Genomic DNA, 25,658 nt, shown 5'->3' with positions numbered 1-25,658 from the left:
GCAAGCTAAGTCAGAGGGAAGGTTTTTAGGCTAGGGAGTCTTCATGGTTAGGTGGAGGAGGGTTAGAGCAGAGCCAAGCTGGTAGCAAAATATTAGTGTTATTTTTAGCCCTTGGAATTCTAGGCCAGGTCTGGAAAGACCAATGAAATTTATGAAGTTTTGGGTAACATATATAAAAAAAACTCATATAAAGCCAAAGACAGAAGGTGGAGGGAGGTATAGAGAAGAGATAATAGAATATCAGAGTGTTAGGGAAACATACTTTTGGATTAACCCATTGTTGTGTCTGGATAAATGCTCACTGCCACCCCAGTTAGGGCTTCTCTGCTGTGTTTACTCCCCTGGGGTTCCTCCCTCCTTCTCCCCACTGCTAATGCCTATCCCATGCCGCATCCATGTCAGGACTATTTTTACGCTGTATTCCAGAATGTTGGGGGAAGTTGAGAGAGAAGAGAAAGGAAAACCTATTGGATGGAGCAACCAAAAATGATATGATCTCTATGGCTTGAAAACAACCATGCCCATGAGTGCTGCTGCACACATACTAACATGCACGCTTTTCTTTCATTCTTTTTTTTTTTTTAATTTTAAACAGATAATCACAGATTAGGGAAATAACATAGGACAGCAAAGAGAGAGAGGTATCACTGCCTCTGGGGGCCATCCTTAAATGTGTCCTCTTTCCCTACTCCTGCCTTTCCTCCTAAAGCAGAGTGAGAAACTCCTTCCCAAATTCCCTTAAAACCCTGGTGATACCTCTCTTGTGAGGAGCACACTAGATTTTATTATTTGTTTGTATGGGTCTTCATTTGCTTATATGAGCTGCTCATGGCTTTGATCAAGTCTGTCTATTTCATTGACTGTGTGCCTGTGAGTGAGATGGAGACAATGTGGCGATTCCCAGTGTCCTTGGGACATTTCATAGTGATGAGTGTACTGTAGGAACTATGTGATTGTTCCACTAAAAAATCATGGTAAAATAATATGTGGCTCATTCCATATTCTATTTTATATGTTAAGATTAGTATGATGAGCCTCTTTTTAATGGTATAAGTAGTTAGTGGCCAAGGGAATAAAGGGAAATAGTTTCCAGGCGCAACTATGTTATTAAAATATCACAGCCAAGTGTGAGAATCTATGGAAAGTGAATTGTTTATGATCTTAAAGTGATCCAGTCTGAGAAATTAAATTGAGTCAACTAAAATAACTCAACCGTTTTAACCACGTTACTTCTAAAATACTAAATTACGCCATTATGCCTGGTTCTGGTATCCTTTGAGCCAAATAATCAATATTAACACAATTAGAATTACCAAGTTAATTACTTTATATGTCCTTCAAGATTATTTCTCAAAAAGTTCATTCACGGTGACTCAATATGGATTTATATGTTGAAGTTGATATCCGTGTGTGATTGTTTTTACAGGAAAAACTCTAGAACCAAAAACACCTACTTGGTCCAGATAATATAAACGGAGTGGAATTTCAGCACATTAAAAAAAATTAAAGTCACATTTCCATCACCCTCCTTTCTCCCAGTGTTCTGAAACCAAATAAGTGCCACCCAGGAAATAAAGTCGCTATTAATTGGAGTGAGCAGGTTAACTCTTCCCCAGAGCAATGATATGTTTTCTACTGTCATGTATTTACAACTGTTGTTCATCTTATTTTAATTTTCAAAATACATTTTGGTCTAGGATTGTATCCACTTCCCAACACGAGAGCAAACCAGTAACCCCTCCTTTTGTCCTCCATTGCAGAAGACAATAGATGTACATCTTCGAAGGTGGCATCGTGTGCCAAGTGCCTTGTGCTCGGTCCAGAATGTGGATGGTGTGCTCAGCAGGTGTGCTTTTTTTTTTTTTTTTTTTTGCTTTTTTCTATTTTCCTCACAGCTGACCTTCTCCCTTGCATGATTTTATTGCCCTGATATTCTGTGCCTCGAAGGTTTTTCAGGAGAAGGAAAGGTACTGCTGGACATTAGGAAAATTTTATTTGGTTTTATGTTTGGAAATAGCATATCTGGCTGAATAGAAAATAAAGTATCATCTTTTTATTAGGAAAAGTATAGTAATTTTGAAATGAAGTGCAAACTGTTTTATGTTTTCCATCTGCTCTATAGAGAGAATTGGCAAACATAGATAATAACTTTTGACAGTCCAGGAGGCTGCAGCTTGAGGTATTAAGTTATATATCCAAGTTGGATCTTACTTTCGTATGTGCTTATTAAAGAGAAGCAAGTTAAATTTTCAGTTTGCTTTGTTTGTTTTTAATTGAAATGCTTGGAGTTAAGTAATTTACTCCATTTCTTAATATGTCCATCAATTCCTTTGTTACTTACTGAAAATGTGAAGCTGTTCTTTTGATATGTGATTCTGTCCATGAGTTGTGTACATTTAAATTCTGTGGATTGAGAATAATTCAACAAATGTTTATTGTTCAAAATTAATGTTTTGTATTCCACCAAGGTACATGAATCCCAAGAAGAAACTTCTTGGTAAAATAGTATAATTCATTCCTGCTTTCTTGACTCAAAAGTTTTTTGAGTTTTTTCTTTTGTAGGTGGTTTTCAATCAGAATTACCCATTTATAATAAGTTGCACAAAGGAACCATCTGCTTATTTAAAGCTTCTTCTTTTATAGGTTTGTCCATGATATTTTACATTTACTTCTGTGGCTCTTGGGAGTTGAAATAAACAGCTTTTTAAAGGCTTTTGCTTGATGTGGAGGAAGATCTCTAGCTCCCCTCTCTCTTTCCTCCATCTTTAGCTCAAAAACTGTGCACACCATCATCTTTCTTATCTCTCCTATTATGCTATGCTTGCCCTGATATATCTCCCAAGAGGAAAACAGAAAGCTGAAAAGTACCCAAGTCTGGTGGGCATTACTTTCTTCTATGAAGCAAATCAGGAGAGAGGCAAGGAAGGGGTTCAAGAAACAGTAGCTACTTCTAGAATAAGACTTCTTTTTATTCTTCTGGAATAAGACTCCTGAAGGCTCCCCAGATATACTGTGGGTTCTACCAGTGCAGAAATCAAGTGCCGCTAATAAGCCAGGCAGGGCACCACCAGAGTATGTTGAGTGAGGGGCAGGGTCACAGAGAGGACTATTCCAGACCTGGGCACAATGCCGCCACTTTCAATGAGCCACACGACCAGATGGAATTCACTCTACTTTCCGAGCCTCCCTTTCTTCATCTGTAAAACTTGAAGCTTCAAAACTTGATATTTCCTCACCCTAAACCAGTGCTCCATTTTGGTTTTCACTACATCCTTTTACAACATCACGCAAGCCCTGCCATGGAGGAGTATTCAGAGTATCAGATGGTGTGTGGTAAGCCAGGGGGAAAGGAGGGCACTGCCAGACAGGAGGAAGCCACCTGTGCCCACTGTTGGTCAGAACCTTCAGCTGGAGACCTCAGGGAAAACGTTCAGAAATTCACTTGTCCCAAAATGTTCTTCTCTTTAGTGCAGTGTAGTCTCTTTTAGGTATCAAGAAATTAGGTTCTGAAATGAGACTGACCTGGGTTCATATCCCAGTTCCATCAGTTTCTAGCAGTACAAATTTGGATGTGATGCCCAACTATGCTGAGCCTCGGATTTCCTTCTCCTAAAATGGAAATAATAATCATACTTACTTCACAGTTTTGGTAAATAAACAGTTACATGGCAAATATTTGGCAAACTGGTGTGGCTTAAGAAATGGGAGTTGTTCCTATACAGCAATTCATTGGGACTCCAGAGCAACCCATTCAGGTTTAGGAACCTAAGAAGGCTGCTGCCTGTGTTAACAATATAGCAGCCAGTTTAAGGGCACAGCCAGTGTTCACCTCATTACCAGAAGGAGGTGTCCACCCCCCAGCATCTGACCTGACATCATTGAGAGGAAAAATGTAGTGGTGAATTCGGAAAGAACACTTACCATGTAGGCACAGATGTGATAGCAAGGGTGGAGGGGCAGGGAAGGAAAAGGCAGCTTTCTGTGCCCAAGATTAAAACAGATAAACAGTAACAAACTGAGACTGGCTTACAAAATGCTCAAAACTGGTCAAAAGTATAATGTTGCTAAAATTTGGACAGGGTATACTCAGTTTGCTCACATTCATATGTAGCATGTAAATCTGCCATTCCATAGACACTGTCTTCTCTTTCCCTCCATAGCAAATGAAAGTAATTGGAAAATAATTAGGATGGAAAGGACCTTATTGATACCACTAAGTTTTTGCCTCTTGTCCCTTTTCTAACATATGCATAAGCTATGACAAGCCCTGAAGAATTCTCTTCCTCTTCTGCCTGAAATTTCTGGTGTCAGGTGTGATTGTGTAGCCGGAAATTTATAGGGCAACCTTGGAGCATAATTACACCAAAATATGTTATAAAGGGCATTCGCTGCCAAAGTGGGAGATGATAGAAGTCTTTTATTTCTGTGTAGGTAGCCGAGTTTGGAAGTTGAAGACTCTGAGATGAGTTTCTTATTTATACCTCCAGATTATTATATTTAGTGGATAAACGTAACAACTGTTGGAGAGGCAATTGGGATATTTATAACGTGGGCCTTCTCAATCTCAAATAGATCATAGTTGTGGAAAGTCAGAGTATACTTTTGCTTGTGTATTTCTTGTGGAAAATAAAACATAAGAGAAGAAATTAAAATGGCACAGAATGCCAAAAATTAAGAGGGTATGGCTTCCAAATGCTTTTCTTTAATATGGAGGGGAAAGTAGGCCACAGTGAGGCAGGCATGGCATTCTGCTCTTTATTTTGCTGCCCGGTCTTTTCATCCATTTTCAAATCTAATTGTCAAATTGGCAGTATTTTTCTAACTTAGTTTTTACGGTGGGGCTAAACAAAAGCCATGCTGATTCAGCTATTGCCAAATAATTGAGACTATTGGTGCTTATTTCAGCAAAACTATTTGACATTTAAAGGCCAAAAGGTCAAATAGATTGATGTATAATTACAGTGAATTAAACACGCTCTTTTCTTCTCCTGTCTGTATTCACAAATTACATAATCCCTGGCTGAGAAGAAAAATAAGAGCTATTTGCATTTTTTCCTATGCCATAATTTGAAGTTTTTATACCTGTAAAGTGCATGTGACCCTTTGTCTGTGTCCATGTCATGTGAGACATAAATGAGCAAACATGTACCAAACTCACACATTATCAGTCTGCTTGAGACTCAGGAGATAGGGTCCTTCTCTCTGGAATAAAAGGTGACACACATACTAGCACCTTTCTCTGAGGAACTTCAAGTTGTTTATACAAGTTGTTGGGATAAAATCTAGGTGTGTGGGCAATAATAGTAAAGCAAATTGAATTTTTCTGTGCTAGCAAATGACCCTGGAAATATTGATTGGAAAGATGTCTGGTACAGGATATGACTGTATGGCCAGAAGTTTTGAGGGGAATCTTGCAGAATAATTACACTGAATAGGAATGTAAAATCATACTAAAAAAATGAAAATTTAAAATTACACTAAAATATGTAGTCCCTTTTGTCTTTTAGTGATATTTATAAGTGTGTCCCACACTGTAAAACCAGTATTGGCAAAGTTTTTCTGTAAAGGGCTACATAGTAAAATTTTAGGCTTTGCAGGCCATGTGCTGTGTCTGTCACACAATCTTCTTCATTGTTCTATTTTTTTTATAGTCCTTTAAAAATATAAAAACCATTCTTTTCTTGCAGGCAGTAGAAAAACAGGCCATAGATGACATTTGTCCCACTGACCTAACATGCCAAACCCCACTCTAAATAGAGAAATTAAATTAAAATTCATGTGTAGATGTTTTATGTTGCTTACCACTATCCCATCTAATTACTTGCCAGTACCAGAGATGTTCCTGTTCATATTTAGTGACCTCATATTCCCTTAAACTTGATAATCCCCTTTTCTTTAGCCCTCTGAATTCTGGGCTTCTGCTTTGTTTAATGCCATCACATGTAATTTCATCTATTTGGTCAATGGCAGAATTCATGGATGGGCTGTTGGCTCTTTGATGATAAGGGCTAAATATGCCTTGCTACAGTCCTACACAGACTATTGACCCTCCATAAGTGTATCAATCAACATTTTAAACAGAATCGTTAATTGATTGAAAGTCCAACTCTTTGAAAGAGGATTGACCAATACAAGATCACATTAGCCACTGCCAGGAAGATCGCTGAGCAAATATCCATGTGTAAACAAATACACGTAAACAAATAGTTCAGGCCAGTATTATATATAATAAAACACAATTCTATCCTTGTCAATAAATTTCCCTTTCTTAGGAAAAAACACATTCTAAGTGGTAATATGAAAAAGTAAAAATATCAATTTTACCCCAAACTGGATAAATTAAATTTTAAGCTGTACCATTAATTCCAAAGTTGTTGGATGGGTATGGGATAGCCATCAATTAACCAATGCTGAATGATAGAGAAAGTCTGAGCTGTAATATGGTTTCCCCCATTTCATTACCAGCATCTTAATTGGTTTATTGAATTCTTTACAGGCTATTGCATATATAAGAAGTTGAAAGTTTTATTGTGTAAGAAATGTAGATTTCCAATTCATTCTTTCATGAATTTTCTGTCCTTAATTAGGAATGTGATTTCTAAGGACTTGCTCTCATATTCCAACCGTAACAGTACATAATAAACATACCAATTGGGTTCTTTGAGAACTGAAACTTGCATTTGGAACCACTGAATGGTCTATTTTGGCTAGATTTCCTTCTGGAGTAGTCTTTCCAAAGTAAAATATTTAGAAAGGATTAAGTTGGTATGATTTTACAGTGTTCAGTTAATAGCATTTAAAATTCTTGGTTTAAATATCCTATTTAATAATTCATTTTCTTCTTTTTAAATAAGATTTAGAAAGTGAAGTTTTATTTAAGACTAATTTGCCAGGACTATTATTGGAAACATGTGGCTATTTGGAACAGTCCCATAATTTGTACAGTATTGGAAGATGGCTTCTTTGGGATATATGTTATCTGATTTTTCTTTAGTTACCATGAGATGATATCAACTTAAAAAATTTAGTGATTTTGCTTTTTCTAAACAGGATTTCATTTCAGGTGGATCAAGGAGTGAACGTTGTGATATTGTTTCCAATTTAATAAGCAAAGGCTGCTCGGTTGATTCAATAGAATATCCATCTGTACATGTAACAATACTGAGTGAAAATGAAATTAATACCCAGGTGACACCAGGAGAAGTGGAAATCCAACTGCGTCCAGGTTGGTGATTTTCAAATAATTTTATTTTGAATCTTAATTTGAAATTCCAGTTCCTTTTCACTTGCTCATATTTCATATTATGCGGCAAGCAGCATTGTTGTAGTAGAAATAACAGTGGGCTCAGAACCAAGAACTCAGAATTCTATTTTTTTTGGTGCCAGAAGTGAGCTATGTGACCTTGGAAACACTCTGCAAACCTGACCACAGCATAATATAATTATGTGTTTACAGACCTGATCACATTGTAGTGTAATTATGTTCTTTCTCCACTATGAGCTCCGGGAGAAAAGGAACAGGGAACATGTTTTATTCCTCTGTCTTTCTCTAATGCCTAGCAGAATACTGGTTTGTAGTAAGGACTTCTTAGATATTTGTTTGAATTGATTAGTTGATTAATTAATTGGTAGGAGATTTAAGTCCTTAGAGGCTTTCTGATGAACTTTTAAATGCACAATGATGTCTTATAATTAACCATATTTACCACGGACTGCCTTGTGATGGGCCTTGAGAGTGAGACACACCTTTCCTCTTTGGTTTCCCTGTGCTTCCCCTTCCATCACAGTACTTTCCACATTTGGGTGCATGTAGGCCACTGAAAAGTAATCATTTTCCTACAGCGCTATAGTATCACAGACTACAAACTGCATGAGCAAATGGAATTCAGGTGCAAGGTACAGAGATACACTCCACTCATTTAGATGGTATCCAGTTGGTTTCAAGACTTCATTATCTCATGTTGGGTGGTCTTGTCCTGCCAATACATTTTAAAGTTTTGATTCTTGACATATGTCCCTCCCCAGTACAAAGCTGAACTATCACTTCCAGACTCCTTGATTACCAAATAAACAAAGTCTCTTTCTTTCTTGGCCATAGGTGCATACCAACTTCCAATTAAAACTGTGATCTTCATGTAAAACAATTATACAGCCCAGTATGTACATATATAAGCAAGAGTTGAAAAGGGATGTGATTAGATTGGTAAGATTATGGTTCTTACCACTTTCCATTGCAAAAAAAAAAAAAAATTATGTAAAATAGTTAGTGTTCTTTTTTTTAAAAAGAGAGAAATTATATGTCTTGTTCATCTAATCCTAACTCAATATGTTTACTAGACTCTGCCCTTAGATATTCCTATGTATCTCTCATACATATGTGACCTTTTATTAAGGTTATGTTTGCATGTTTGCCCAATCATCTTTAATGATTTCTTTTTCTTTTCCTCTTATTTTAATAGGTTCCTTAACCTAGTTTGTTTTTTTCAATCAATGAAGTCACCTGGATCTTCTCCTGAGACTGCTTCTAAACCCCCCATGTTCTTATGCATATCCATATCCCCAGGAAATATCATCCCAGGCCTTGCCCACTGTTCATCCATAAGACCCACCAGAGTCTTACTCACCTCCAGGCTATCTCCCCTTTCAGGCTGTGTTAGCATTGATCAGTAGCACAAATATAACTCAAATATATTTCAACTTTCTAATTCAAACTAGTTTGGGAATACTCTACTGTTTATATTTGAATTTGAGGGTCAGTTGTTAATGTCATTTTTACTACAAATCTTCCTCCAGTATTGTAGATTCCTCTCTCTCTATTCTCCGTTTTCTTCAAAAGGATTGTACAAAGAGAAGAATTAAAAAATACATCTCAATATTTGTAGATGGAGAAATAGGAATTCTATAATACAATAGAACAATTAAATATATTTAATAAACTTGATGTATAAAGCAATGTTTTCAAAAGTCCATGGAATATTTGTAGAAATTAATCATATTTTAGGCAAGAAAACTCAATTCTGAAAAATAAAAACTATATTGGCCAACATCTCTGACCATACTGCAATAAAATTTTAAATCAATACCAGAGGCTTAGCAAATATCAAATGATAGAGAAACTAAGAAAATACTCTTCCAAATACATTCTAGTTCCATGAATAAATCAAACCTCTAGTTTTAGGCTAATAAGTATTAACAATAATAAAAACAACAATATCAAAATATATGGGATGTGACCAAAGTTGCTCTCAAGAAAAATCAAAACTTTAAATACTTTTATTATTAAAGACACGTGAGCAAAAATGAATGACACATCCAAAAAAGATAACAGAACAACAACAATTACTGTAAGGAAAACAAGAAGGAATTCATAAATTTAAAAAATTAATCAAATGCCAAATATAAATAAAAAACTAAAATGGATATATAAATCCATGAGCTGGCTCACTGTGAAAGCCAATAAAACAGGAAACTCTTTATCAAAGCTAATTAAAAAAAAAGAAAAACAAATATACTAATTATAAGACTGTAATCACAGAAACAAACATTGAAAAAAGAAGACTGTAAGAGAATATTAAGCAAAAAAATCTTTGGCAAAATGTTTCAATCTTGATAATATAAGTTTCTAGGAAAAATTTACAACTAAAATTGATTCAAGAAGAGGGAGAATGCTAAGTAACCCTGTAAATATATAAGAAGTTAAGAAAGTTAGGAAAGAAACACCCTGTTTAACCAATAGGTCTAAAAGAGTTCATGGAAAGAAATGATTTAATAATCATCCAAACATTTACAGAATGTGATATTTCTGTCCTGTATAAGCTTTTCCAAAGGTTAGAGAAAGCCTAGAAATGACTCAGTTTTTACAAGTTAGTGTAAACCAATGATCAAATCTTCATGATTTTAGGAAATCAAATTAAACTCATGGTAATAAGAACAATTTCCCCAACCAGGTAGGTTTTAAGTTAGAAAACAAAGATAGATTATTATTTTGAAAATAATATATTTTTATAAATAATTTCAGTTTGCTCAAAGGAGAAAAAATTATGTACTATTTTCTCACAGATGCTGGAAAAAAAAACATTTGGTAAAATTTAATGCCCACTCCTGATAAAGCCAAAATTGAAGAATATTTCCTTAATATATATTAAATTATTCTGAATATTTTACATAAAAGCAATTAGATAAGAAAAGTGAATAAGAGTTATAAACATAAGAAAATGATAAAGCAAAATTATCATTATATTTCTACCTGGAAAATACAAACGAATCAACTAACAAATTATTAAAAATAAAGAGGAGTTTAAAAATGAAGCAAATAATTTTACAAATATTCAATAATGAATAAATTTCTATTCAACAAAAAGGGGATCCATTCATAGCAGCAACCAAAAATAGAAAATATCTAGGAATAAACTTTTTAAAAATTGTGTCATATCTGTGTGCTCCTTAAAAGAAAATATGACTTAATGGGAAAGAATTGCATGTTTCTGTAACAATGATGGATCTCTATAAACATATTCTTATAAATATGACATAATCCAGGCAAACCAATAAATGTATGGCAATCCCAGTCAAATTCTAATGAAGTTTTCTTAAAATACTAAATCTCAAGTGAACCTCATTATGCATGAATTCTTATATTAACAGCATATTTCCTTAGCACCCACCCTAGAAGTAGATTTGTTAGGTCAAATATAAGAAAATTTATTTAGATTTTTGGTGTAATTTGTCAGATTATTCACAAGAAAATTCATGTCCAGTTTAGCCTTTCAGGGGTCAGCCTTGCCCATGCTCACCCTTTTTAACCTCTGTAGTCTATTAAGTGTAACTAGAACATTAGCTATTTTCTTTTGCCTTTCTTTTACTAGTAGTAAGTTTGACATTTTAAAAAAATTTATTAAAACATCTGCAGTCCCTTTTTTTGTGTATGATTTGCCTTTCCATAGGATTTGCCTATTTTTCTAAGTGAAGGCTAATTTTTAGGCGCTTATCATATATGAAGGATATTTTTCCTCTAATAAATGTGACTATATTCCTTAAAATGGCTTGTTCTTTTTTAAATACTTGAGATTTAAAAATTTGTAAGTTGCATTTTGTTCCACTAGTGTGTGACATTTAAATATATACACTTACTAAGCTTAACTTTTTCCCTTTTATAGATACAATGGTATTTTTTTTAACTTTTTTAATTATATAATATGACATATATGCAAAGAAAGAAAAAAGCAATAATTTGCAAAGCACTTTAACAAATAGTTGCAGAACATATCCCAGAGTTTGTCATGGGCTATATAATGGTGTTTTAATCCATCACAGTATATAATTTGAAAATTCAAAAGTTGGGAACCAGTTTCAGTGGTATAGACAGCAGTGATGATGGTAATGAGGCAAGAGACAACTGGATGGGTTTGAGAGATAATGAGAAGGCAGAATCCAGATGGACTGGTGATTGATGGGGATGCATGACACCTGGGTTCTGACTGCGTCACGTGGAGGTGAGGTACACACTTGTCCATGTGAGTCTGAAGTTCAAGGTTGAGGTATGGTTTGGAGATACAGACAAGGAGATATCGACACAAAGTGGTAAGTGAAGGTAGTATGGATAAAATCACAGAGTTAGTAGAATAAAAAGAGAAACACTTAATGTCTACATCAATCATTATGGAACTTGATTTTATTTCATTTCCCACTGGTATTTGCATTGCTATATGCAAATTAATATGCTTGCCTACTTGAGTAAGTCATCTTTCAACTTAGCTATGAGCTCCTTAGAGGCAGAACTGTATTTTATAATCCTCAAAGATAACAAATATTTATTAAGTTAAAGTATATTGAAAACAAGTTTCTTGGAAAAATTGAATTTTGATAAAAAAGACATGCCAGATTTGGGGCATAATATTTAAAGCTATATTTTACCAACTCAGGATATGTAGAAACATGATTGTCCCCAGGGGTGGAAAGACCCTCCTTTCCACCATTAGACATGGAAGAGTTGAGAGTGTGATATAATGTACACCTAAGTATAAAATGTATTCATGCCTAATGCTGATTTTGGTTTATTTAAAGATTATCTATATCTGATCAATCCATGACCTTCAATGTAGCATCTTTATTTGTCATGGATAATTTTAATCTATCATATACTCAGTAATATTTTAAAAGAATGTTAGTAGACTGTATCTGATGTTGAATATTTTAAGTGAGATTGAAAATTATATTTTCTTTTACTTTTCACTTTTTACACTGTATTTTCTTCTTTAATTTCACCTATTGATCTTATGGAAAAATAATGACAGAAATAGACAACAGATACAAGTTGATGTTCCTTAAGAACACTGAAATTGAATCCTTTGGAAGATAGGAGGAAGGGAATGCTCTAGTTTTGCTTCAGAAGTAATAAAATATGTATGAGAATGATTAGTACAGCTTAAATTTCACTAATTCAAAAGATATTTCAAATTTGATTTATTTTAATAGTGTAAAGAAAGAAGCCCTTTAATTTAGTGTAGCATTATTTACAATTTAAGATTTTTCAAGTAAGTCTAACTCTTCCTTAATTCAAAAATACAAAAAAAAAAAACCATAGAAAATAGAAACCCATTCATTTTTTCCCCCTCAAGTCCTGGCACACATCCCTCATTTTATCTCCCACAGAAATTCAGAAATGTGCTGGAGCCTGTTCCTTGCTGTTTTGAAGCAGGCAGTCCCATTTCTGGAACTTCTTTTTCCCCTGCAAATTGTAATGAATAGAAATTGGCTTCTCTTTCTTCCTCCTACAGTTTTTCACTTTTTCTTATGTTTTTTCAGTTTCATCTCATATGAAACATTTTTCAGTTATCTTTTCCATTTCTTTGTTGTAGTCAGCACTTCAGGGCTGCTCACCCATCATCTGAGTGGTATAAAAATTCACTTTAACAACTTCTAATTCATTGGTCTCTTCAAACCAATCACTGGCAATAGCTCTAAGTAGGTCATCACCTTTCCTCCCAGGCCTCTTTCTTATTCTGTGTCACAGACTCGCTTCTTCCCTTTGAAATTAATTGAAGGAAATAAGGATGTGAGCCTTTAGAAATTGAAAAGGCATGATAATGAAGCTTTCCTGAAGATAATTTAAATGGAAGCATGAATATTTTGGGGATCGGATGATAATCTCTTTTCTTCTTTAACAAAGACATTGTATTTAAGCTTTCCCTATACTGTGGGAAAGAAGTCACAGATTCTCTCTTCCTAATGTGTAAGGCCTTATGAGATGCTTTGTCAAAATGTGCTTCATATATACTTTAGTTCTAAAATGTTTATTGAGTGTCTATGTTTGTGCCAAACCCAGAGTCTTAAGAGGTGAAAAAAAAATGTAGGTCTTACCCTAAAATTGCTTAGAATCTAATAGTAGTAATGACAATGATTACATGTATATACATATTTATTGTGTGCCAAGTCCTGTGCTAAATGTTTCACACAGATTATCTCATTTACTAGTTCTTACCACTAAAAGACCATAAAGGCAACCTATCTGGAATAATCTGGTAAACACTCTGATGGTGGCATGATCAGTTGCCAAGGAAACAGAGGGGAGGAATGGTTAGCCCAATCCGGGAAAGAGCAGATAACTGAGCAGTGTCTTGAAGTGGTTGTTAGGTGAAGAAGAGGTTAGGACACAAAGGAAGAGGAAGGACATAAACAGGGCATAGGAGTATGTCTTTAGGTAGTACATGTGAGAAAGTTTTGTTGTGCTAGAAGTAGAGATGTAGTAGAGGCAAGATTTTCAAGGCACTTATCTGTCATGTTTAAGTACTTAGATTTTAGCCATCTGATGGAGAGTCACTGACAGATTTTAAGCAGGGAGTGACATAAGTAATTATGAATTTTCAAAGGATCAACTTAGTGGTATAGATAATGATTGCAGGAAAATGGGACTGGAGTGGAAGATAAATGAAGAGGCTGTGGAAATAATCCAGGCAAAAGACAAGAAGGGATGAAGTGTAAGGAAACATGTTTGTACGCTCTGACAAGCTAAAGTGAATTTTGCATTGCTATTTTTAACTGATGAGTAATTTTTTAAGACATCAACTGAAGACTAAATTACCAGACTGGATTCCCAAACCTTAAACACGTTAGGGTGTCAACAGTAACGAATTTGAGGTACAATGTTACAATTAACCTGATTCTGCCTTATAATGAAAATTCTACAACCATAAAGAAAAGGAAAAAAAAAAAGCGGGGGGAGGAGGAAATGTTATAGTCACCCAGAAAGTATAAGTCCATTATAACTTTTTCTCACAGTTGGCCTTGGTCAATCATCACTTATGTTCAGTAGTAGGAGTTACTTTTTTAGTGAAATTGGTGAGATAAAGTGATTTGAATCCCAGAAAAATATTGGAAAATTAGATTGCCTTGCACCTAGGAGGGTTGGAAAATATTTTAAAGATACTCACATAAACAAACACCCAAATACATTCTTCACATTTACCTGTATGCTTGAAATAGGAGATTTTGTAAAAAATGAAATCCTTGTACCATGGGAACAAAGTACGTGAACAGAAAAATGATTGTATGATCACCAGTCTCATTTCCAGTTGTAGAAAACTGGTTTACTTCCTGTGACCAGAAACATAAACTAAGTAATCATTATTCTTTATCTTCAACACTCCAAACACCCACAATTACAAGAGCAGCTATAATTAATTGTTAAAGATAAAAAAGCACACAGACTTAAGTGTACCTCCTATTAAGATTTAAGTATCAACCCATGATACTTTGCAAAGGAAAATATTTGGAGAGTACATACCAGTCAGGTTTATCCTTTGTCTATAATAACAATTCCTGTTGAATATAAAACTATCTAATATTTGGAATAGCCCAGATATTTTTAAGATAATGGAAATGTGTTGAACATTGGTAGTGAGAATTTAATAAGATCCTTTAGATAAAACTGTTTTGTAAATCATATATTACCCACGGGGTGGGGAGGGTGGAAAGGGAGTGAATAAAAGGGAGTTACTCTAGTGGAGCGCATTCCAAATGAAAGAAAACATCAGTGTTAGAGAACGATGATTTCCTTCTCTCCCCCAACATTCCCAGACTCTTTGTTTTAAGTCACTGGTTACAGCTATTAAGCATATGATGACCCTTAAGGGTATTGTCCCTTTTTAGGGCACAAGAGCAGCATCAGGACAGTCTGTCATTTGCATATAGCCATCACCCCATACCGAGGAGGCTTCCTTTGTTATCAATTCCACGCCAAGGGTGGACAGGGAGGATTTTCCCTGGAGACCCAGAAATGGAACATAGTAGTTCACTAATTAAGTAAATTCCAAGGTCATTCTATGCTCAGATTTCACACCCTATTAAATTTCTCCTCCAAAATTATGCTTAGGCATCTTGTCCAAGAGCATTTCAAGTGGTTCTACAATGAGATTACATAAAAACATTCATCATCAAATTATAAAACCTTAAGATGCTCTAAATTTCAGTAAAATTCTATTTATAATGATTGTCTCTGGAAATTTGAAGTTCAAGGACTAAATTTGGGTGTTTTGTAAGTTAAAGTTCGAAGATCTCAACCCCCAAATTTTTAAGTGAATATCCAAAGGAATTAAAGTCCAGTATCAAATCATCTTGCCATTTGAGTTAAAGTTCAAAAAGTTCAAGTCCCCAAGTTTATCATCCCCAACACTTCACCTGCTCTCTATGAGCTAGGATTTTTGATATCTGGATGGAGCTGTGGGTTTTTGTCAACTGAATTGTGGGCTTTTCTTACTAGGATGGTGTAGTTCCTTCAAGATCTTGGCAGTTACAATTTCGGTTCAGCTGAAGTCTCTGATGTGTCTCACTTTTTAAAGAGTTAATGGAGTACACAAGATTATTATAGCTCTGGCCCATACAACCAACCTTAGAAAACAAGCCAATCCCAAGCAGTAGGGTAGTTAGTTATTCTAGGCTAAATTATATTCCCTGGTCTAGGACATATTCCAATCCAAAGGTATTTGCCAAAGACCACGGCAAAGACTCCAGTATTTTAGAAGCTTGGTAGTGATTAGCATTTTTCTAGGTTTTATCAGCTAATCTATCTAGCTGATAGATAGCTAGATATCTATCTTTGGCCAGTTGTCCAAAATCCATGAGAGGAATCCTGCATAGCTCCTCTCTCAGAGTGGCATTTGAGATATTTATGCCTTTGCTAATGAACTCACAATGGTAATAGCCTCAGATATTAAGTATTATTTTAGATGCCTTTCTTTCTCAGTCACTATATTCAAAGCCTTCTTACTGCCATCTCCCCTTTGAGTTCTGTGCTGGCAATACTTCACTGTGAACTGGACCTGGTTCGGTTTAGTAACACAGTATCCACCCTGCACTCCCATGAACAATATCTCCACTGCCTTTTGCTATGGAAATGCCGAAGCCTAAAAATCCTGCCTCCAAAGGAAGGTTTCTTCCTTGGATATAATTATCCAATTCAAAGCCAACTTAAGAGGATATTTTAGGGAGTGTCTCAAATTCATGGGCAAGCCACAGCCCTCCAAGCTGAGTCCCTTCAGTTTCCTCCTTAACACACAGAGTGGGGAGTGAGGTCAGGCTATCAAAGATCATCTACCTAGAACTAGCTACTTAGAACTAGAACCTCATAGGGAATTCAGGTGTCTTGAAGTTTAAAAGAAGCAATGACTCTCTTCAGCTATGACTAAAAGGCCTATGTATGGAAAGATTCTCTTTTCCCCTATTTTGACATTTTGTCTTATTGAGCCCTCCACCTCTGCTGAGGTGTTCACCTGACCCAGGTCCATGTGCTAAGGCAAACATATACGTAATCCAGCCTTGTACCCTCAAACTCTGGCCATTTGCTAGGCTATCTCACTGCCCTCTTGTTGCAGCCATTGAGACCAGAATTTGCTTGCGAGGCTGTCAGCTGCTGATGTCTTTTGAGGCCCCTCATGTGACCAGCCTTTGGTTAGGGCTGCCTGAATAGCTTAAGCCTCCAAGGGCTGTGCCTATGTTGATGCTATACAAACCCTGCCTGTTTTCAGAGGTCACCACCCCATATTTTTGCTAAGACCCTGTGCCATATGCTGAATATCCAGTGCATTTCACTTTGACTATTAAAACACAACCACTCATGCTTGAACAGAGTCACTGCAGAGACCCACCAAGGTGAACACACCACGTGACCAGTGCATAGGGCCTCCAGCCATATCAGCCTTATGTCCAAAGCATAATGGTTTAAATCCAGCTACGCAAGTTTTGAAAAAACAAACAAAACAAAAAACATAACAAGATAGCCTTTGGTCTCAGTATGTCTCTGCAAACTGCCAAGATCAAAACTCCAACCCACACATTAAAGTTCAAGCCTCTGCATGGATGGCACCCCAGTAGCTCCATTTCGGTTTCTCATCCACCTGGGTCCATGCACTAGATCCTAACATTCCCCTGAATTAAACTTCTCCACCCCAAATGCAGGGTGTTTCCACAGTGACAGGCCTTTCCACCGAATACCAGAAAGCAGAGCAGAATAAATGCTCTCTGAAAGCAACCCAGCTCCTAGAGGGAAGGGTGAAAGAGTGGGCTGGGCTGAGCTACTCATGCCAAATTCCTGGACCAAAAAGCTAGTAGTGTCACACTAATGAGGCTTCCTTCACATCAGTAATACTCTATTATTAGTAGTAAAACCTTATTACTCTAAACACAATGGGTAATCTTGCCAAAGAAATCAGATTTATAAAATAATTTAAAAGAAAATATTGCTACTTTTACATACATTAATAGGGAATTCCTTTAATAAGTAGATTTGACCATCACTTATTTATATACATTGGTGTTTATTTAAGAATTAAAAAAATTTTTTTTCCATTCAAATCATACTCCAAGGACATATAATTAATAGCTTACAGAAATTTGCTTTATTGATTAAAAAGTAAAATTCACAATATTGACCATACATTTAAAATTTAAAACAGAGCTTCTAATTCTGTAGGGTGCTAGGATAAACCAGGTCCTTGTACCAAATAGTAATGGGCAGAGAACTAAACAAAACTCATTGCAGACACTGCTATCCTTGGGATTCTCCCTATACTTTTTCTCCTTGTGGTCACCCTCTCCTCGCATACAGTTGTCTTACTTAGGGCCAGTCTCTCTGATCCTTCTTCAGCCTGTGTTTCATGAGCACCCAGGTCCTCAACATGGCAATCTTGGATTCTGTTCGTTAGACCCCTGGCTCATTCCTTCTCTTGGCTAACTGTTGGAAGGAATCTCAGCAATTCATTCATGGTGAGGTACTCATTATTTTGAATACCTTAATGTACTACTGTACTACTCAGTATTGGAGACTTCACAACTCATATGTAAATATGATAAAAGAAAGAATTTATGCCTGCATCCAATAAGAGGCCATTTTTCTTGGAGTACCATTCTAGTTTTCCTCATTCACTCCACCAACACAGCTACCTACTCTCTCAGGATAGAGATGTTGCTTGCTGTTTTGTGCGGTGCTTTTTTAGATGCCAAGGCAAGTATGGTTTATACAGCAATGAATGTCCTCCCTGTTGCATTTATATTGAGTTGGCCCATCTTTCTTATCTCTATGTGACTTTTAGAATTGAGAAAAATGCATTGCAGAATTTGGAGACTAATAAATTGGTATGCTTTTTGCATTGCATAATTTTAAAGAATAAGGATATTCTTTAAAATTATTTAGAATATCCTTAACTTCATTCATTAGAAAATTCATAATCATTGTTCTACATGCTGAAATGTGACCAATTTTCTGACAGCTTATCCTGAGACATTTAAAATGAATTAATTTTTTTCTTTCTCTGAACTAGGAGCTGAAGCTAATTTTATGTTGAAAATTCATCCCCTGAAGAAATATCCTGTGGATCTTTATTATTTGGTTGATGTCTCAGCATCAATGCACAATAATATAGAAAAATTAAATTCTGTTGGAAATGACTTATCTAGAAAAATGGCATTTTTCTCCCATGACTTCCGCCTTGGATTTGGTTCATATGTTGATAAAACGGTTTCCCCATACATCAGCATCCACCCAGAGAGGATTCATAATCAGTGCAGGTATCTGCTGTTTGATGTGGGTTTCATATTGCTAAATGAAAACGTTTTCTTCTAAACTCTCACTGTTTTTTTATATAAAGAACTTGGAAATTTCATAATTTTGTCCAATTATATAAGAATCTAAAATATTTCAGATGGAGATATGTTCCTACCTTAAACTTCTGAAATTTTCTGTAGCTTGAATGCTTAATTTTATATGCCTTCAAATATCATTCATTCACTTTTTATTTTTAAGAATACCTACATAGTATTGGTGACTTCGGATAAACCTTCACTGATCAGGCTGCTGTGTATATAAATACCTCTCTGGAAATTCTGTATTTCTCCTTGATTGCCCCAAATCTGTTGAGTTGAGGTTTGATGCATTCTAAAGGATTTATCTTGCCAATACTGCATCTCTCTTTCCACTATATTGTGAATGTATTTATGAAGTATGTTATTTATGACCTGACTAGAAAGAAAACTCAGCTATCACAGGGAAGGTGGGTCAAAACCTGGGAATTTAACTGCTTAGAGAGAACCCTATTTCTTATCATTTTTGAAGTCTGATTATAAATAGCACCTGCCCCATCAGGAAAGGAGAGCTAACCTAAAAAAAAATTCAAGTTTCTCACATGAGACTGTCAATTAGTCTGCTAAATTGTCAAAGAGAAGCATCTATGTGTAAAACATTTTATTTTAACACTTCATCCCTACATCTCTAACTGCCCAGATTACTTTACAGTACATATTCCAAGGTTCCAAAAGCAACTCTGCCATCTGTTGTAACTGTACAACAATAATTATTAATAATATTTATTATTAATAATAATATTTATAATAATAATAATTAATAATGAAGCTTCATGAGCCTTCTCCTTAATATGAATGCACCTAAGAAATGATTCTCATTTTCTGACACATTATCTCATACGTGTTATCCGATGTATCAAGAAATTCTCAATTTTTCTCGTTCATTAATAATTCCATGCTGAGCATCATTTTTAAAATGCAATAATTTTTTTTAAAAAATCAAATAATGACATGATTTTGATTACTAAGTCTCCTCCAAATTTCCCAGAAAGTGTTTCTCAGCCATTCTGTGGTCAGATGTGATAGGGAATTGCTGCAAACTCTTATCCCCCCTTTGAAATATACATATTGGTATATTAAAAGATCTTAGCTGTCTTTAAAGAACCCTGTTTAATCTTAAAATTTTTGAATACCAAACCCTTTTATTCCTATTTTTTACTACAAAGAAGTATTCATCAGTATTGACCCTTTCTCTGGCTTTATAAAGTACACATTTTCCTCTTATAAAATTGCCCTGGTAAAAATATTATATTCCCATAAAAAAAATTCTTGAGCACAAAAAAAAAAAAAATTATATTCCCTTCTCACCTCCATCACACTATTTCGTCTTGGTAGTCTTTTGGAATTTTGCAGGAAGCATAGCTAAATAGAGTTTGCCTTTTCTCTGTTCCCATGTAGCGACTACAATTTAGACTGTATGCCTCCCCATGGGTACATCCATGTGCTGTCTTTGACGGAGAACATCACTGAGTTTACAAAAGCGGTTCACAGACAGAAGATCTCCGGAAATATAGATACACCTGAAGGCGGTTTTGATGCCATGCTTCAGGCAGCCGTCTGCGAGGTGAGGCATTTCACATTAGTGAGCATGTATGTGCTCAGATGCCAAACTTGCAAAGAATTTAGTGTTTCTATTCCCTCTTTGTTTGATAGAGTGAAAACGTACCATAAAAGAATACATTCTTCTCCTATCTCTTATTAGTCACCCACACTATTCATTTGGGTGGCTAAATTGGGACAGGGATATAAATAGGAAAAGATAAAAGAAAAAGAATAACTTATGCACATGGGAAATCCTTTTTCAAAAGGGCTGCTCTTTTCCTGCTACACACTCTAAGAAAGGAGTGGAAACTGCCTGTTGTCCTAGTCATGTTAATAAACCAGCTTGTTCTCTTGTGGAAATCTCTAGCCAGGAGATAGATACTATGGTCAAATGGCCGTGATAAGATAAAAGATACGTAATGAAAAGTCAGTGTTACTTATAAAGCAGCATTGTGCTTAGGCACATCATTCCAGCATGACTTAGTGTTTTTTAATTCAGAGGTAAAGTAATGTTTACTCAAAGGTAAAGACTGCAGTTGTTTTTATTTTTGTTTTTGCACAAGGTCTAATTACATGTTTATTTTAAGAGTCATATTGGATGGAGAAAGGAAGCTAAAAGGTTGCTGCTGGTGATGACGGATCAGACATCGCATCTTGCTCTTGATAGCAAATTGGCAGGCATAGTGGTGCCAAATGACGGGAACTGCCATTTGAAAAATAACGTCTATGTCAGATCCACGAGCATGGTAATGTAGCAGAAACCCCTTAATAGTTATGCTTTGTTGGTTAAATTAAAGTTTAATTGGCAATTCAGCTGTTCTTCTACTAAGAAATTACCTTAAAGAACAAGTACAGGGCCAGAATAAGCCATGAGGGTGGAGTTATGAAACAATGCAACTTATAAATGCTGATCAAGAAAAGATAATGCAAAAATATGTTGATAATACCTATTAGCTGACTCTTTGATATGCTACAAATCTCAATAATTTATGAAAACAAAAGTGATATAAGAGCTCATTTTCTATGCGATTGAAGGACCTAAAAGGAAAAAGAAAAACACATGCCTTTGCTTTAAACAAATAAACTGGTGCTACAGGATTGTTATCAGCAAACAAATTAAGGAGGGTAAGAAAAATGTATCAGGCCAAAGAAATCCTCACAGTGGGATAGGTAGAAACTAAATAGAGACCAGAAAAAAAAAAAAAAAAGCAGAAGGGAAACAAGGAAGGCTTTGTTTTCTGTGCCTACTCCTTCCCTCTGTAAGCTTACCTATGTGTAGGGCCTCTTTTGAAATCAATGGATATCTGGACTGCTTCCTGAGGATTAGAGGAAGGTATGAATTATAAATTTAAATACAGTCTCCTAGAATTACCTCTTCTTCAGGATTAGCCAATTCTAGATGTGGAAAATGTCCAAAGCATCATTCTTGGGCAAACTTTTCAGAACATAAGTCCCCACACTTTCTCAGTTCATGGCACTCTTAGTATTTCAGTATTTTTTTCCATAGTGCAGCTAGGCCGGAAGAAATACCTAAGGGTTCTGTTTATTAAGTAGTTTGCTTCAAATAGCTTAAATATTTATTTCTTAACAACTTAGTAGCCAGTTAAAAAAAATACACAGGAAGTGAAAAGTATACATACACACGTTTATATTTATATATGTATGTATATATTCATGTTATTCTTGAATAACCATAATGACTTACTAATGGAAACTTCCCACTTAGTAATGTGTAAACTTCAGATTGCACATTGCCAGCCTCATTTCCTGTTCCACATTGATTTTTGCCCTCCCTTTGCTCTTTATCAGAGCAACCTGTGAAATCACAGCCTTGCAAAGATATGATGCCATCTAAAAGAATGTAGTCAAATGTCATATTAAAACTGTGACCTACCTCCGCTAGTAGTCTTTGAGTACCTGACAGACATTGAATTTAACTGTTTTCTCTTGAAAGTTTAAGATATTTCATGGCACTCTTGTAAGTCCACTCCATTGCCCCAGCATGTCTCAGCACACAGTTTGGGAACCGCAGATTACAAGCACATAAATTAGGTTGAAATTTGCTAGGTTACCATGTGTAAAATTTAAATAGATCACCAGGACTCTACAACATCCTATCCCAGATGTGTTGAAAGTCTAGTGGTGCAATTGTATCATCTCACAAAACAAATTCAACCCTTGGATGGCTGAATCTCTTGAAAAACAGTGTCAAATCTAATGCTCTACTTTGAATTAAAAAATCTAGGATTCAGAATTACTCCATTGATGTCTTTCCCTTTGCTATTCCCTTCTACTCAGTCACGTTTCCCTTTGGCAGACCTAAACCCACTTTGGCTTTGTCATTTCTTATCTATCATTAACTTCCTTCTACTGAACCTCTTTTGATCTGGGTAGCATGCTGGCTTATTTATTGGGGTGTGGGGGACGAGACAGGAGACACTATTCTGAGAGAAGTGGAAGGGGGAAACTTTTTTTTAATAAAGAAAAATAACAATCATGTTATTCACAGATTTAATTATTCTTTTGAAGTTTTGTAAAGTCGCCAGCCATCTCTCCAAAACTGTATTTTGAGAGCTTGCTGTTGCTTGTCTAGGGAGGATTCCTTAGGCAAAGAAATGCTCCCATCATTTTAGTTATATACCAGGTCATAGAAGCTTACAGAAATAAATTGCAAATCTGGTGGAAGTTTTTTAGGCAGTGGCTGGTTCTTATGACACCGGGAATTTGGGGAAGCTATCATGAGCCTCTTTAAAAGAATGAACCTTCTCAGATGAGTAAACCAAATGGCAACATATTTGTTGATATCTTAGAAGAATAATTTTATTTCAGTTATTCCAGGCTGAAAGTTCCTAAGGATTCTCATTCCTTTATTTTAGGGACACTGCCCTAAGACAGTAGAAGTTGAAGCATTTTGATTGATCCTTTGGCCATACCTTATATATACAAGATATGCTACTGCTCTGAAACCTGCGCTATCTAAGGCTACCCTGATCCTGACTCTAAAAATGTCTACCTTCTCATTTTAAGATGAGCTCCATCCTCTCTTATTTGTTATTAAAGAGGAATTTAGGAATGCATAAGACAAGTAATCAAACACTTTGTTTCCTGGCTTTATCTCCAGTAGTCAATGCCAGAATGGTGAATGGTATCTGAGAATCTGTTGGGGTTTTTTTTTTTAATTTATGAAAGGAAATTTTAAAAGATCTTTTATATTTCTAAATTATATGCATCAAAGTTCTACAGCTTGTACACATAGTCATTTCATGAAGGTCAGTATAAACCCTGGAATAAAAACTACAGTTTTGTGGGGGTTTTTTAGCCCTTATTAACAAAAAGCATTGTAGCGAACACCTCTCATATAGTGTCAAATTTATCTTTACAAGAACTCTGGAAGGTCGTCATAATTGTCCTCCTTTTACAAATAGGAAAACTAAGGAACAGAAGGGTTATATAAGTTACTGGAGGACATATAGTTAATAAGTGGCAAAACTGGGGTTTAATCCAGTTCAGTTTTACATCAAAATCTGTGTTCTTAATTACTTTGCCACAGTGTCTCATCTGAAGAGTAGGATAAATAAGCTTGGTTCAATTTCTGGTCTAACTTTCTAGTTCCAGTCTTACGTATGGAAAAAATAAACCAGATAATTTGACTTACATACATTACAAACCCAGATTTAATTAAATAATCATGTGGCAATTATCCAATGATGTTAACACTGTTGAATAAATTACATTTTCCACTGCTTTTTCTTCATGAAGTTTTCAAGTTCCAGCTTGAAAAACTAGAAAAAGTAATGTAGTTGTTTTTGTGTTTTTTTTTTAATTTTTTGGGAGGTCCATGGTCCAGTAATCAAACCTGGGTCTCCCACATGGCAGGCAAGAATTCTCCACTGAACTACCCTCGTACTGCCCCAGTAATGTAGTTTTATCATTTATTTGGTAACAAAGCACTTTGAGATGTGTGATTCTTTCTAAAAGGGCAGATGTTAATGTAAACACTATTAATTAGGATGCACGGGTAGTTCAGAGGTAGAATGCTCACCTTCCATGCATTTTACCCAGTTTCGATTCCCAGACCATGCATCCCCCCCAAAAAATATATTAATAGTGCAGAAGATATGTTATTAATACTGAGGATCTGGAATTTTACCCTGTTTCCCACCTGGCTCTTCCAAGGTCATTTCCCCACCTCAGTCAGAGTCCTGTTTCACCAGCCAGCCCTCCTCACAGCCATTCCCCAGCCCTTGGTAGAGGCAGAAGAGAGCACCAAGCTCTTCAGTGACAATGAAAGGGGACCAAAGAGCAAGAATGGGAAAGAGGCAGAGAGGCCATCCCAGTGAACCCTTAAGAGTGGAATTTTCAGGCACTGGTATGATTCTCAGTCCTGGAAAGAAAATCAGATAGGGAAGATCCTACCCCAAACCTGATTTTACTGAGGGGGTCAGGTCTGGTGTTGCTTCCTTTCTACAACCTTTTTCAGTGCCTCATCTCGTTAGAATCATTGCCTCTTTGCTCCTCTTATCATATCTTCTCAGCATCCCCTTACTGCTGCCTGCATAGGCTCCTCTTATCATATCTTCTCAGCATCCCCTTACTGCTGCCTGCATAGACTGGTTGCTGCACTGACCATCATCTCAGAGGATTGAGGCAGAATTACAGAAATCATCAGCATGACTAATGACTTTTGCTTTTTCATGGGTAAAAGCAGTCAACATTATGCCTTTTCTCATGTAGCTCTGTGTGACATGTACTTGGCTTTTAGTAAAGCATTTGGGAAGTTTTCTTTTTACCATTTATTTAAACTACTTGGAATTATGTTCAGTTTATCTGGCAATACATAAAAAGAAACAGAGCTCAAGAAGATACTTTACTAATTTAATCCAGAACTTTACTACCTTAGCTAACAAACGTTCACAAAGTGAATACCTCCTCTTAGCTTTTTTTTTTCAGAGAGGGGTATTTCTGACTATTTGAAAGTGTGGGAG

The 25,658-nt window shown here is 35.8% G+C and overlaps 1 protein-coding gene across 6 annotated transcripts in view; it reads left to right on the top strand.

Moving 5' to 3' along the window:
• Nucleotides 1-25,658, top strand: part of ITGB8 (integrin subunit beta 8) — a 103,032-nt gene that overhangs the window by 33,181 nt on the left and 44,193 nt on the right. For 5 of the 6 annotated variants that reach the window (XM_077122228.1, XM_077122230.1, XM_077122226.1 and 2 more), the window contains exons 2-6: nucleotides 1,761-1,846; nucleotides 7,051-7,225; nucleotides 18,813-19,059; nucleotides 20,530-20,695; nucleotides 21,261-21,419. In XM_077122228.1, coding sequence (XP_076978343.1) covers nucleotides 1,761-1,846; nucleotides 7,051-7,225; nucleotides 18,813-19,059; nucleotides 20,530-20,695; nucleotides 21,261-21,419 — 833 coding nt within the window. The remainder of the gene's footprint in view (nucleotides 1-1,760; nucleotides 1,847-7,050; nucleotides 7,226-18,812; nucleotides 19,060-20,529; nucleotides 20,696-21,260; nucleotides 21,420-25,658) is intronic. The other variant, XM_077122229.1, reaches the window with a different exon arrangement.

Source organism: Tamandua tetradactyla, chromosome 1 (genome assembly GCF_023851605.1).
Source record: "Tamandua tetradactyla isolate mTamTet1 chromosome 1, mTamTet1.pri, whole genome shotgun sequence".
NCBI classification, from domain to species: domain Eukaryota; kingdom Metazoa; phylum Chordata; class Mammalia; order Pilosa; family Myrmecophagidae; genus Tamandua; species Tamandua tetradactyla.
Note: the sequence above shows the minus strand (reverse complement) of the source record. Positions and strands in the feature narration are given on the sequence as shown.